Source organism: Pipistrellus hanaki (assembly GCF_964339955.1).
Source record: "Pipistrellus hanaki genome assembly, chromosome: 7".
NCBI classification, from domain to species: Eukaryota; Metazoa; Chordata; class Mammalia; order Chiroptera; family Vespertilionidae; genus Pipistrellus; species Pipistrellus hanaki.
Window position 1 is genome coordinate 69,659,713 of NC_140509.1, and position 15,573 is coordinate 69,675,285.

Here is a 15,573-nt window from a genome sequence, read left to right on the forward strand (position 1 = left end):
AAAATCACTGGACATTCTCTGACATAAGATCAGGGTCCAGGAGAGGACAGCTCTCCAATGAGCCACCACGTAAAAGTCCTGTGATTGGACCAATTTAAGTTCATGTCAAGAATGGACTCACATCTATGGGTTTAGGCCAATCAGGACAAGGGGGAATCATGCTTAGTCAAATGATATGACTAAGAAATTCGGGATCCTGGTAGGAAGGCTTTCTAGGGGAATTGACGCTGAAAGGCAATCAGAAACAGCTTTTCTACTCTTCTAGAGTATGAACTGTATGACTGTCAGATAAGTGGTGGATGCATTTTTGTTTCCTCCCTTGGCACCTAACAAAGAACACATTGTAGGTAGATATATAGGTGTTACTGTTTGTTTTGTTTTTTGTTTGTTAGTTGAGTGCATGAATGAATGGCATTTACTGAGAGAGAAGATTTTCAGATCAAAATGTTAAGGAGAGTTTATATTTAGAATTGTACACACACACAAGAAGTGTCAATGTAGCTACATTTCTTTTTGAGAAAGGGTCATATTTCAGGAAAAGATCTTTAGGGAAAATACATCTCAGTCTTATACATACAAATTTGAAAATCAAATCTGAAATAAATTGACATGCCGCACATAAATATCTATTTCATATTTGGCAATAAAGCATTTGATCATGGCAATATTTTTGGTCTGAATGTAACATTCACACCTTAAAATTAGATTTTTAAACACTGGAACTTGTGAATGGATTACTTGTCTAGACATGTTTGTTATCTATATACACACAGTGTTACAAAAATGTATTAATAAATCCAGAATCCAACTTGTAATAAAAATATTTGCAGATATATTTGTTGAGAACATATAAATGCTTACATGAGTGAGTGAATGAATTAATGAAAAGGAGCAAGAGTGAAACCCAAGAAAATGTGATTTTAAAAATGCTTTTTTCATGAAGTTACTTATCTCAGGTTGGGTTCCCATATACAGTCCCTAGAGACAAGGATTTATGTACAAATGGTTGATAAAGGAGGTGCCAGGAGAAAATACTTGTGGGGCGGGAAATGCCAGGGAAGGAAAGAATGTAGAGCAAGGGAGTCATCACTGTAGTTTAGGCTTCAATCTAATCTCATTGTCTTCGTTTGTTCAGGCTGCTAACACTGAGTAGGACAGACTTGGCTTATAAACAACAGAAATGGATTTATTTCTCAGAGTTCTGGAGACTGGGGTCCAAAATCAAGGCACCTGCAGATTTGGTGTTAAGTGAGGACTGCTTCCTCATCCATGGCTATCTTCTCACCGGGTCCTCACATGGTAGAAGGGGTGAGGGAGCTCTCCTGACTCTCTTTTGTAAAGACACTGATCCCACTTGTGAGGGATCTGCCTTCATGCTCTACCACTGGCTTCATCTTCGAATACCGTCACCTTTGAGGGTTAGAATTTCAATACAGATTTTTTAGGGTGGACACAAATACTCAGTCCGTAGCACCCATGAGAACATAAAATGTGTTTAGAATTTGCTTCTTCTGACATAAGATCACTGGACATTCATACTCCCTTACCTTTCCTCTTCCCCAGAGGAATATACATTTTCTAGTACTTCTTACTCTCTGCAAGGTAAGCTCAAGATCGGGCCTCTGAGGTGAGTCACAGGTCCAAGTGATTAGAAATAAGGGTACACAGAAAAGTTTAAAGGGACCTGAAGTGATCTTGGTAGAGCACTGGCACTGCCCCACCTACGATCCTGTCCGTAAAGATCCGCCTGTGTCAGTGTGTGGCTAGGAGCACTGACTCCCGAGCCAGTGCCAACAGAGGCCAGAATCTGGCCTCTGACACTTGGGCAAGTTCCTTAACTTACATGTGTTTAATTTTCTGCACATCTAAAATGTATAATAAGTAAGTTTATAAGGTTGTTTGGAGGATTAGAGACTGATGGGAAGTAAGAGCTGGTGGGATGGGACTTGCTAGAGGTCACATCACATAGCTGGTTAGTGACACAGCTAAGAAGTGAATGAGGTCTCCTGACTGCCTGGTCTTTGCACTACTCCTTTCTGGCCATATAGGTGTTAATTTAAAATTTCTTAAGAGTATCTAAGTGATCTCCAGTTTACTGAATATCTCAGTTAACTGAAAAGTAATGTGTATGTTAAAATAATCACAGAAGCTACCTTAGAGTTCACGAGTAGTCTGTTAAAAATTCAAAGAACAATATATACAGTAAGCATACTGGGTTATACACCTTCAATAACTTCATTTGCTGTTCTGTTTGTTTTATATTCTTGATGTGTTCAGCAAAAGAACCTAGTTAATTTACATTTCAAATAAGTGACTTTAACTCATGTTTTTCCTTTCTTGACTGTCATTGCGTATTTGTAAAGAAAATAGCATTAATACTATGTATCTATAATGGAACTTCAGGAATCTCTAAGCCAGGGAGAAAGACGTTTGTGTGGGTGAAAGGGGGTGATTTCCCACCTCGCCCCAAATTGCTCTTCAAGGGCATTTATTGAAGTAATGTTGTTACTAACTCATCCAGATCCAATTAAGATGGACGGGTAAAACAAAAGCTGTTTTATATGGCAAATTTTCCTGAGGGGAAAAAAAGGGTAATTTCAGATCGCACATACAGCTTGATAAATTGATTAGATAGTTACCCATGTTTGGGTATTAGTGAGGGCTCTTGGTTGAAAGTAACAGAAACCCAACCTAATCTACCTTAGGGCTTAGAAAGTGATGTATTGATGAATAAAATAAGAGGAAAGATTGATTAAATAAGTAGAATGGCAGATGCAGTTGGCTTCTGAGACAACTTATGTTCCCCAACCCTTCTAGAACTGTCTTGTCTTGTCTTTGGAAATTTTCTGTGTGCTGTCTTGTATGTCACTACACACTGGCTTATATAGTCTCCAGCTTCTGGAGGGTGATTTTTTTGTTTTGCTGTATTTTTGTTTTCATAGTTTGAAAATCCCAAGGAAAGATCCTTGTGCTGGGCACCCATCCCTGATCTGGTCAATAGTGGCTGGCAGGGCCTGCTCATGCTTATGGATGGTACCTCCCCAGAAGACTCAGGGTTTTGGCAGGGGGTTAATTATTTCTCCGCATAATAAACTCTCTCCCGGTTCTCCCCGTTTCTTCATTCATTTTCTTCATTTCTATCCCACTTGTCCATCAATCATATCCTGAGCTGTAGCTGCCAAATCCACTCAAGCTGTGGCCCCTGTCAGCAAGTCAGATTTTACTTGGAACCTGACCTTTTCCAGAGTGGATTAGGTGTGGGACACTCATTCTTTCACTCAATTTGATTGCTTCTTATAAGTTGGATACCCCTACCCTGCTACGCATCAGCATGGTCTTATAATCACCTGTCTACACTGCTAGTTCAGGCTGAAATGTCTCCGAGGCAGCATCTCTCTATGAGCCAGCTGCTCTTTGGATAACCTCTGTCAGAGATGGTTTACTGGCTCTTAGTTGGATAGCAGCCTGTGCCTCAGGTGACTGTGCAAAGCCTGATGCCAAGAACAAGAACAGGCAGGAATAAAAGTGATGGGAATTTACAAAATTTCCAGCTCATTACAGAGTCCACCCATCACTTCTCTCCTTTTTGTTTTAATTTTAAGTTATTGGATTCCAAGATGTTTGTGGAGAGCTATGTTCCACTCATGTCTCAACAAGCAGCATCTTAAATGGGTAGACCTGGGAAAATAAGTATGGGGAAATTATTTGTAAGACCTCTAATAACCTCCTGTTTTTCTCACACAGAGCTTAGTGTATTTAAATAAGTCAAGAAGGGGACTTTCCCCTTTTGAGCTCCACAAAATAAAAACAAAAGCAGAATACTAGTACGCATGTATTTAGCTATAGATAACGAAACCTACTTCATCTCAATCATTTAAAGGGGAGCATGGATATTTGTGATAAGTTCATGTCACAAACAAATGGAGGGAAAATTATGATCTAGATATAAAATGTACGTATTTGGCACTGGCTGGTTTGGCTCAGTGTTTAGAGCATTGGCCTGCAGACCCAACTAGCCTCATGTAGCTAGGGTAGATAGACATTTCTTCCTCTCTCACCAAAATAATTGAGTCATTTACTAGAAGCTGATTAGGGAGTATGTACAGACTTTTAAAGGCTTGCAATGGGATCAGAGTTCTTCCATTCCCTGGAAATTGTAGCCTGCACCAAACAGGTTATGCCCATTCACAGCCAAGGATCAGAATGTAGAGCAGAAGAAAGAAAGACTGATGCATGGAGGCAAAGGTGCAAGTCAGGAATTTTGAGGTCTTATATGAATGGCTGGGAAAGTATTCCTTCAGTATCCCTTCAGAAGGGGCGGATTACAGGATTGATTGGCAATTGTGAGCACCCAGGTCAATTGTGAGGCCCTGGTTAGTAAGTACTTCAAGTTGTTTCCTGGGAAAAAGTGGTGGGTTGAGTGACTGGAAGGGGTGAAAGAACTAAAAGAACAGTGAAGTGGAATGGAAAGGGAATTTCAGACGGAGTGTAGCTCCAGGTGGGACAGTGACAGTGGGATTGCTGAAGTGTAACGCAGGGTCAGTCTAAGAAATTGAGACAATCAAGAAATGAATTAATTTGAATTTGATGAGTCGGCCTATTGAAGACTTCAGAGAAATGGGATTATTCACTCACTTCCATTCAATAAACAGTTATTAAGCAGGGTTTGTGTTGCAGGGAGTGTGCTAGACACATTCAACCTGGATAAAGAGGGTAAGAGAAGAGGACCAGTCACATGGAACAGTATATATATATTGGAGCTTTTCACTTTCCAGGCTCAGTTTTATGGTCCATGTTAATTTCCACCTTGGCCGTGGCTATGCTTAGCAGCTCTTCTTTTCTCTCCTTCCATCTGTGTTTTGGTTCCTGGGCTGTTCCTTTATTATGCACCGAGGGTAATAGCTAATCTTCAGCCATCATGTCATCCTTGTCTGGCATCTACTGCATTGAAGGTGGGTCTGTCAATCCCACTTACGTGATCAAGAACACAGTGATGAGTGACCTGCTTTAATATGTCATCAGGTGTTTGTGTCATTGTCACCCACTTCCACATGCACTGCTCTATATTCATTTTTTTTTTATTTCTTCTGCAATTCTAGAGGCAGCCTAAAACAAAATTTAAATGTGCACTTCAGCCTCAGAAAGACCAGTTTATCTATGTGTACATACTTTATGTTGCCATACCTTCTTTGACAATTTCTGTAAATTTAGTATTTTTTTAAATGGAGACCACCCTTGGCAGTCTCACTAGCTTGTGATAATAATGTGACATCTGCGAAGTGAGCAAAATAGGGCAACCTTTTGAAGTGCTGCTCCTTATGGCACAGATTCGTTGCAGCCTTATTTTTCTCAGAAATATTTTTAATACAAAAATGCATAGCTGTGCCATTGTTTCAAACATCACAGTGATGCGAAAGGAAAAGTCTGTTTCCCACAGACAGTTACTGAATAGGCAAGAAATAATAGTGTTTAACACCTGCAAGCAGCCAACGAGTAGGATGTGTTGGGGAGCACGTGTGTGCCAACCTCTCCTTCCTCAGACAGCGCTCAACGTTACTTGAGCTGAAGAAGAATATCACGCAGGGCCAGGACTGCTTCCGATATTTATAAAACTGGCTGAGGAAGCAGAGGTAACTAGCAGCCATCAGTTGGGGACTGGGAGTGATCCACTGGCATTCCCAGACTGTGGGCATGAAAGAAAGCTCTGTGGGATTGTATGCCTCTTATTTAATTAAGGTTATTTCTGCCTTTACTTTTAATGGAACTTTTCAAAGAAACTCTTTTATATGCAATCTGGTTGATTTAGTCCACATGTGTCAAACACAAGGCCTGCGGGCCAAATCCAGCCCGCCAGGCCTTGCAATGTGGCCCGCACCACGCTGTCATCACTGCACTCCACTGTCAGTTTATGACATTGTCAGTTTATGACTGTTCAGTAAACCATTCGGCCCGCGATTTAGGCTGGATTTTAGATTTTGGCCCCTTCTCTGATTGAGTTCGACACCCCTAATTTAGTCCATTATGTTGGTACTTAGCGAAAGCTTCTTTTTCTCCCCTTTTCCCCCTGGAAATCACCACACTGTTATTCATGTCCATGAATTTTCTCTTTTTTTTCCTCTTTCTCTCTGCTTGCCTGCCCCCACACCCCAAGAGCTGTCACCCTGTCTTCTATGAGTCTGTCACTGTTTGTCTTCTTAGTCCATTTTGTTCATTAGACTTATATCATATTAGATATAATATGAGTGAAATTATATGGTACTTGTCTTTCTCTCACTGGCTTATTTCACTTAGCATAACACTTTCCAGGTCCATCCATGCTGTTGCAAAGGGTAAGATTTCTTTCTTTTTGGGGCCAAGTAGTATTTCACTGTGCAAGTGTACCATAGCTTTTTTATTCACTCATCTGCTGATGGGTGCTTCCAAATCTTGGTTATTGTAGATAACACTACAATAAACATAGGAATGCATACATTAATTCGAATTAGTGTTTTGAGTTTCTTAAGGATAAATTTCCAGTAGTGGAATTGTTGGGTCATACGGTGGTTCCATTTTTTTATTTTTGGGGGTAACTTTTTACCGCTTTCCACAGTGGCTACACCAATCTGCATTCCCACCAACAGTGCACAAGGGTTCCCTTTTCTCCACATTCTCGCCAGTACTTGTTGTTGGTTGATTTATTGATGGTAGCCACTCTGACAGGTATGAGGTAGAATCTCATTGTGCTTTAAGTTTGCATTTCTCTGATGATTAGTGACATTGAGCATCTTTTCATATGCCTATTGGCCATCTGTAAGTCCTCTTTAGAGAAGTGCCTATTCAGGTTCCTCGCCCATGTTTTAAGCACGTTAATGCCAGGCAACACCCATCCTCACATTTCTGCATGCACACTCTTAGCTCTTTGCTATGCTTCAATGAAGGCTACTAGTTTCTGTGGGTGCCTTGGCAACAGCCAGCTATTTTGTCCTAACAACTCCTTTCTAAGACCTACTTTGTAGAGCTCAGTATAACCTACCAGTTCTTCCTGAAGTTATGAGAGACTTAGCAAAAAGCTTGCATGTGCCTAAATACTTTACTGTGTACTATTAGCAGTGCCCTGTCCCCCTTTGAGTACTGAGATTCCCAAATAAACCAAGTCTTACAAGAAAGCTTAAACTACATGTGGAAACTAAAATCTAATAGACATTCTGGGTTACCCTTTGTGTAATCATTGTATATTATGCAACCATGCTTGAATCATAACTGTTATTTCCAAGCAAAAAAAAAAAAATTGTTTCTGCCTTCAGGGCACACAGTGTTTTAAAGACAAGTGCAGACAAAGCCATGCGCAGTGTCATTTCTGTGTATGTGATGTTAAAAATGTGCATATGGTAAGGAAGGCATGAGTCACTTGCAACACAAAATAAAGTTGGATTTAAAAATCTGACTGCCTATTCAGATCTCTACCTACTATGTGCCATTTCCCTCTTCTGCTGCTTAGATTTTACCATTTTTTAAAAATGGTAAAATTTTGTAAAAATAAAAATGGAAAACCTTAATAGCTTAAAATAGTTGAAAACACTTCATCTTTGCATGCATATCTGATGCAGAGAACAAGCAAGAGTTTCAAAATGCATTACCTGCATTTGAGTAGTGGAGGCTAAAAAGCATAAATGTGGATGAGCCTAACACAGCTAACCTTTTGGAAATTTAGGAGCACATCAGGATTTCTGTGTCAAATAAACAGAAGGTTTAAAGAACCATGTGACCAATGGCAACACCAGTGACCAAGCTAGGCTAAGTTACAGGGTCACGCAATTGCTCTGAATATAAGACTCTTTGTGATGTGAGGATACGTTTAGCTCTCTCTGAGCTCCTGGACTGCAGTAGAAGAGTGTTATGAAGGTAACTCAAAGAATGGAGGAGGGAAGGAGCCTGCTCTCATGGACTACCTTCACTGCTTATTCTATTTTCATTGGTTCCTACCTCCCCTCTTCTATTTTGAGAGGTGTCACAGGAGCACATCACTACAATGTTTTCTTTTTCCTTTCTCCCAAATTCTAAATTTACTATTAGAGAAAATAAAATTTGTTTCTAAGTCCTAAAATAAAAATATCTATTATTGAGCTTTACTTTGTGTCCAGCTCGATGCTCAGCATCAGAAAGATAGATAAATAAATAGATGAATGAGATATCATCTACAGGGGTCCTCAAACTTTTTAAAGTCAGAAAGATAGATAAATAAATAGATGAATGAGATATCATCTACAGGGGTCCTCAAACTTTTTAAAGTGGGGGCCAGATCACGGTCCCTCAGAGAGCTGGAGGGCAGGACTATATGAACTACTAATTCCTACTGTAACACCTCGGCTGCACTCACTGCCCAAAAAACCTGGCGGGCCGGATTAGACTCCTCTGCGGGCCGCATGTGGCCCGCTGGCCGTAGTTTGAAGACCCCTGATTCCAGTAAGGATTAGTGAAGACAACTTTTTGAGGTGAAAGAGAGGAAGGCTGAGGGAGTTTATGCCTATAGAGCCTTGATTTTTTTTTTTTTTTCTACTTGGAAAAAAAAGAGGGAAGAAGAGCCAGGAAAAAGTATAATCTAGAAGAGGGAAAGCAAGTTTTGAAACATCTGCTATGCAGAATGGCAAGGGAGACAAAAGTGAGTTAAAGAACAACAGATGAATCAAGTCCTATGATTCTTGGATAAACGGTTATCTCCTCTGTGCTGTTGCCATGGTTGTCATCATCATTATCATTGTCATCATCATCTTCACAACAAATTATACCTGAACCACGTAACCTTTACATGCTTGAGAAAACCATTTCTTGAAAACTGATAATCATTTATGCTAGTTTGATGTTTGTGTGGTGTGGTAGGCAGGTTTATTTATTTATTTTTTGCTTTATTTCTTAGAGCTTAGGTTTACAGAAAATTACACAGAAAGTACAGAGAGTTTCCATATACTTCTTATTTATTTATTATTTTTTAATTATTTTTTTTATTGATTAAGGTATTACATATGTGTCCTTATCCCTCCATTGCCCCCCCACCCCACCCCACTCATGCCCTTACCTTCCAAGTGTCTGTGCCCATTGGTTAGGCTTATATGCATGCATACCAGTCCTTTGGTTGATCTCTCCCCATTACCCCCACCCTCCCCTACCTTCCCTCTGAGGTTTGATGGTCTGGTTGATGCTTCTCTGTCTCTGGATCTGTTTTTGTTCATCAGTTTCTGTTGTTCATTATATTCCACAAATGAGTGAGATCATGTGATATTTATCTTTCTCTGACTGGCTTATTTCACTTAACATAATGCTCTCCAGTTCCATCCATGCTGTTGCAAATGGTATATACTTTTTACTGTTGGTAGTATTACGGATTTAACTCATCCCATCCTCCCTCTGCTTTGTGCATGTGTAGGTTGAGCCCGTGATACAGAGAGGCCATGAGAGCCTGGTCCATCACATCCTGCTCTATCAGTGCAACAGCAACTTGAACGACAGCGTGCTGGACTACAGCCATGAGTGCTACCACCCGAACATGCCCGATGCCTTCCACACCTGCGAGACCGTGATTTTTGCCTGGGCCATTGGTGGAGAGGTGGGGTTAATGATTAGTGAGATGTAACACACTTAAGTGATCATTTTTCCCCCTATGATTCCAATATGTACTTATAAGTAAAGCTTTATACACTATTATTTTTAAAATATATATTTTTATTGATTTCAGAGAGGAAGGGAGAAGGGGAGAGACATAGAAACATTAATAATGAGAGAGAATCATTGATCGACTGTCTCCTGGACATTCCCTACTGGGGATCAAGCCCTCCACTCTGTACATGTGTCCTTGGCCAGAATCAAACCCGGGACCCTTCAGTCTGCAGGCTGATGCTCTATCCCCTGAGCAAAACTGGCCAGGGCTCTATACACTATTTTTGATATGAGGGTGGCTTATTTTTCTTTCCAAGGAAAGTAATTTTTTTCTTAAGTCGTTTTTTTTTTTTTTTTTTTTTTTAATCAACTATAGATTGCTGGAGTTTCGGTATGTTGAAATCTCTTTGAGAATGGTTGACTTTTTAGAAGAGTAGAACTGTCAGGGACTTTCTCAGGGCACTGTCTCATGAAATTTTCCTAATTTAGGCTTTTTCCTATCCACCTCATGTTGGGTTGTCCCTTGGCACTCCGTTAGATCCTCGTTATGTGCTCCTGGAAGTTCATTTTGATAATCCAACATATGTGGAAGGTGAGTTTACTTTTTTATTCTACCTATGGTTTTTACAAAGTTTTGTAACTTCTGTCTTAAGTTGAAATAAAATAGCATCCTTTGTTAAGAAGAATTAACTTGCATGTTTGTGATTCCAATTAGCATACTTTTTAGAGTAAAAGGGGGTACTATTAATAATTAAACTACAACAGTAGTCATTACTAGTGATGAACAAGGCAGATGGGCCTTGTGGTCACTAATCTTAAAAAATAATTTTCATACTACATACCAGGAAGTAGAAGAATAGACTGTAACCACTTTGTCATGTAAATTAGCTCCAAATACAAGATGCTTATGAAACATTTTCTAACTATACATATGTAAAACTACCATTTATCAGACTAGAAAATAGTACTTTGTTATGTGATAGGAAACCTAAGTGTACTCAAAAAGTAATTATACAGAAATACTGTCTGATAGCATATCAAAATGAAGAGCAGTAATTATTTACATCTGATTTCTGAATTCATTTATGTAATATTCCAAAACCAAAAATTGAAATATAATAAAGTTTTCATTTTACATTGATTCAGCAATTATTCAGACTATGTGCTGGGTCTGTGTTTAATGATATGATGTTTGTGAAAACCAGACACTGTTTTCATTTGTGGAAATTATAGTATAAAGAAAATAATAAAATAATCAATATATATATATGCTAATTTGATCCAAAGGGTCAATTTAGTACTCATAGGAAGGTAAATTCCCACTACAGGAAGGGGTCAACTAATTTCAAAATTAGTGGAACAGATTTATGAGGTTTGGGACTCATAATTTCCCTCCTTATAAATATGTCATAGCAAGGAATGTGCATTATTCATCTTTCATTCCACAATGCTTATCATAGTGCTTTTTACATAATGAAGTCTTTATTAATATTGATTGAATAACTTAAATTATGACACACTATAAAGAAAGTTAGCAATCAACAGTTTTCTCCATCAGCTGATGGCTTCTGGATCAAGAGATTTTCACCTTTATGTAAATATCACTGAGCTGTACCTGAAAACAATATAAGACTTTTATTGAGTTCTTCCACATTTTAATGAATGACTATAGGATTCTGTCTTCATGTTAGATATTTGTGGAATATGTCAGCTAGACAACACAAACATTTCTCCTGTGGTATGCAGGCAATATGGCAACTTGACTTTCAACTTCCATTTGTGAAGCTGAATGTTGTCTTCAATCAATCTTTGCTTATATTCCTTTTCCTAGTGAGATTTTTAGGGAAAATGAATGAACCACTTCAACTGAATGTAGGGACTTATTTTTAAGGACGAAAACTCACTTTTATTTATTTGCTCTTGTTCTAGGCTTAATCGATAATTCTGGACTGAGGTTTTTTCACACAACAGACATAAGGAAATATGATGCCGGGGTGATAGAGGCTGGCCTCTGGGTAAGCCTCTTCCACACCATCCCACCCGGCATGCCCGAGTTCCAGTCCGAGGGTCACTGCACTCTGGAATGCCTGGGAGAGGTATGCTTCATCTCCATCGATGTGCTGCTATTTACAGATTAATTGGTGCTCTTAGAAAACTGGAAAATTCCATGCTTGTTCATTATTAATGTTTTTCTTGTTGTCACACTGTAACACCACTTACCATTCCAGCAAGACCTTTGATTGCTTTTTTTTAATCTTGAAGGCTGCAGGAGTAGAATTCTAAAGACAAGAATGACTTTCAGCATGTTTTCCTTCCTAGCCCCACCTCCTTTGTTTATTTAATATTGGACACTTTATCCTTTAAAGTTTCTTTCTCCATTTGTGTAGTTTCCTTTGTCGTCTTCACCTTTTATCTCTATTTTTTTTCCCATTATCCATTTTCAATTTTTTTCTTCTTTGCTTCATAGTTTTCTTTCCTTCTTTATCCAAAGAGCAAGAATAACTAATATAAAATACATATTGGACACGATAAGTACAACTTTATATGAAAAGCACACCTCGGAAGTTGGACTGACCAGTTCAATTGCTTGCTGTTATATGCATTGACCACCAGGGGGCAGCACGGAATGAAGTGAGGCCCTGGCTGGCACTGGCAGCCGCTAGGGACCCTACCTGTGGACAAATTTCATGCACTGGGCCTCTAAAGTGTAAATATTTAACAATGGTTGCTTCCATCTATAGTTCTTTTAAATGAAAGTGTTTCAAGATGGATCGTATTCTTTATGAACTAAAAACTGGCATGGTTGTAGGGAATGCAGCAGGCTGGTGAAGTGCAAACATGCCCTTCTGAGTTATTTTTACCAGAATTCAGATAGCCATGGCATTATTTACTAGCTGTAGGACTATGGGCAAGTCATGTAATGCCCCTGTCCTGCTTGGTTTTCTTATCTGTTAGTGTGGAATAATTTCGCCTTTTAAGAGTTTGAATTTGCAGGTTACTAATATACTGGTATATTTTTGCCAGGAGCCTTGACTTCCTCTTTACCTCCTAAAAGAAGGAAAAAGAAAGATAACATTTAGGAGTCATCGAGTAAATTCTCATTCAGCATTAGTTCTTTTTGTTATTAAATACTAGAGGCCCGGTGCATAACATTCATGCACTGGGGGCGGGGGGGGGGGGGGGGGGGGCGGGAATTTGGTCCCTCAGCCAGACAGGCATCCTCTTGCAATCCTGGAACCCTATGGAGGGGTCCTTACCTCTGCCATGGAGGTGGGAGAGGTTCCCACCATCCATGAGCCTGGCTTCTGAACTGAACAACACTTCCCCTGTGGGAGCTCACTGACCACCAGGGGGCAGCACCTGTGTTGAACATCTGCTGCCTGCTGGTCAGTGCTCATCATAGAGACTGGTCGTTCCACCATTTGGTCAATTTGCATATTAGCCTTTTATTATATAGGATATTTTTATTGATTTTAGAGAGGGAAAGAGAAATAGAAGCATCAATGATGAGAGAGAATCACTGATGGGCTGCCTCTTGCATGCCCCATACTGGGGATTGAGCCCATTACCTCGACATGTGCCCTGACTGGGAATCGAACTGTGACCTCCTAGTTCATAGGTCAACACTCAACCACTGAGCTATGCCAGCCAGGCAGCTTTACTTTTCTTCCAGCAAATATTGCTTCCTAATGACAATACTGATAGAAATGTCATGAAAAAATCCAAATTCAACATGTTTGGTGGCTCAAGCATTCACTTACATTGTTTTAGCTTTTCTTCTCAGTTGTCCTTCCAAGTCTCGTTGAATGAGAACTGTTTGGATACACACTTGTTTGGGCTAATCAAGTCTTCCACTGTCCCCACTCCTCACTCCCCACCCCATAGGCTCTGGAAGCTGAGAAGCCCAGCGGGATCCACGTGTTTGCTGTTCTGCTCCACGCTCACCTGGCTGGCAGAGGCATCAGGCTCCGTCACTTCCGTAAAGGGGAAGAAATGAAATTACTTGCCTATGATGACAATTTTGACTTCAATTTCCAGGAGTTTCAGTACCTAAAGGAAGAACGAACCATCTTACCAGTATGAATGCTTTTTCTTTTGCACTGGATGTTACAAAAATCATGAGACACATACCTGCTGAGAATTAACAAGGTTTCTAGTGGCGAAATGAATTCTGCATCGTATTCTTAGTCCTAAAGCCTCCCACCACGGGAGTTGCACAACCCAAATGGAATGTGTTTGATCTGTTTTCCAAAATCAAAACTCATTTTTCTTACTATTCCCAGGGGCACTTCCAGTTGATTTTAAAAAAAAGAAAATAAAAATCAGGTTCTGAGCATTGCTCTTTTCTTATTTGACTCCCCAGTTGAATCTTTTGGCTGCAATTATGGTAAAAAGAAAACCAGGGGTTTCCTTACCCCATAGGATATATATATATTTTTAGAATTTTCATTTTAGTAAACATCATCATAAGGATAATTCTTTCATTCGGCAAAGGTGTTTGGACGCTGCTAATTATGCTGTGCTGTGTAATCTGCTTACAATAATATTTGGGGTCATGGCAAGAGGATACAGAAGAAAATTTTATGCCCTACAATAATAAAGGCTTAAAAAAAATTTTTTTTTGCAATCCTTCATTTTTATTTTTTTTTAATTTTTTAACCCATGACCATCAAGGTCGTCATAGAATTTCCTGCCTTTATTTCATTCTTGAAAGTACAGTTCTTATATACTATTTTTGAAATGAAAGATTTCTGCAGGCAAAGATTCCTTGCTACACCCTGAAGACAGAAAAATGCAGCGAGAGAAACACTGATACTATCAGGATCCTACACACTCTTATTGTATTGTTTTGTCTCAGGCTTTCCAACCAGTTTTACTGTGTTATCTCAGAGCTTCCCAAAGGGTGTGCTGGGAGTAGGGTGTAAGTGTGTTGGGATACTGATCCCTGGTCCTTCTGAGGAGCAGGGTATGGAGAGCAGACCTGAGGGCCAGCACAGAGCTAGCTGTGTTTGGTTCATAAATAGCCTGTTCATTTATCTGAGTGGGCGGCCTAAAATATTATTTTTTTGCCATGTGTGCTGAATTGTCTAAAAGATTGAAAAACGCTGGAAAAGTAAATTACTATTAATTTGCCTCATAATTCTGTTGTAAGGAAGTACCTGACTAAAGACTTTTAAAGAAAATAATGTAAATGAAGAGGTAATCACCATAACTAGTAGCTATAGCTACCGTAACATTTATGAAGTGCTTAATCTCTATTAAGAATTAAATGTGTATTTTGTCATTTAATCCCCTTGCAACAGCTGTGCAAAACAAGTGCTATTTTTATTATTATTTTTTAGATAAGTATATTATACCCAGTGACTCATTTCCTGACCCAAGATGCAGCTAGAACATGGGGGAGCCCAGCTTGAACCCAGAGCACCTTGCTTGTTTGCTTGCTTATTATTCTAGAATTTAAAAATCAAGGGTCTTTTTTTGAATCAAATTACTTAATGCATCCCTTCATACAGCAAATTCAACTGTTGGCCTAAAATGTATTAGATAAATGAAACAGCCTAAAACTGCAACCTGAAAGATCATATTTTTATGTTTTAGGGAGATAATCTAATTACCGAATGTCGGTACAACACAAAAGATAGAGCCCGGATGACTTGGGTAAGAAATTTTTTATTATTAAAATTTATCGGTGGAGAGAGAGGGAGGAATAAACTTTGGTTTTAGAAGGAAAAGAGCTAAAAGCATTACCATTGGGAAGCAAAATTCCTGACTGTCTTGAACATAATACATCATAAAAGAGAAATCAGACTTGTTTTAGCATTTTATCAGAATAACTAATGATAGTATGGTAATATTTGTATTGTAATTTATTGATTCTTTCATTAAAAGCTTTCCTCACCAAATATTATTAATAAAATTCCTGTGATTATTAATGACCATCTA

General features: G+C 39.1%; 1 protein-coding gene across 1 annotated transcript in view; it reads left to right on the forward strand.

The window, feature by feature from the left end:
• The window catches only part of MOXD1 (monooxygenase DBH like 1), an 82,644-nt gene that overhangs the window by 45,553 nt on the left and 21,518 nt on the right, over positions 1-15,573 (forward strand). Inside the window, exons 5-9 of the mRNA XM_084889583.1 lie at positions 9,401-9,580; positions 10,120-10,222; positions 11,560-11,726; positions 13,516-13,707; positions 15,229-15,288. Of these exons, the coding sequence (XP_084745709.1) occupies positions 9,401-9,580; positions 10,120-10,222; positions 11,560-11,726; positions 13,516-13,707; positions 15,229-15,288 (702 nt within the window). The remainder of the gene's footprint in view (positions 1-9,400; positions 9,581-10,119; positions 10,223-11,559; positions 11,727-13,515; positions 13,708-15,228; positions 15,289-15,573) is intronic.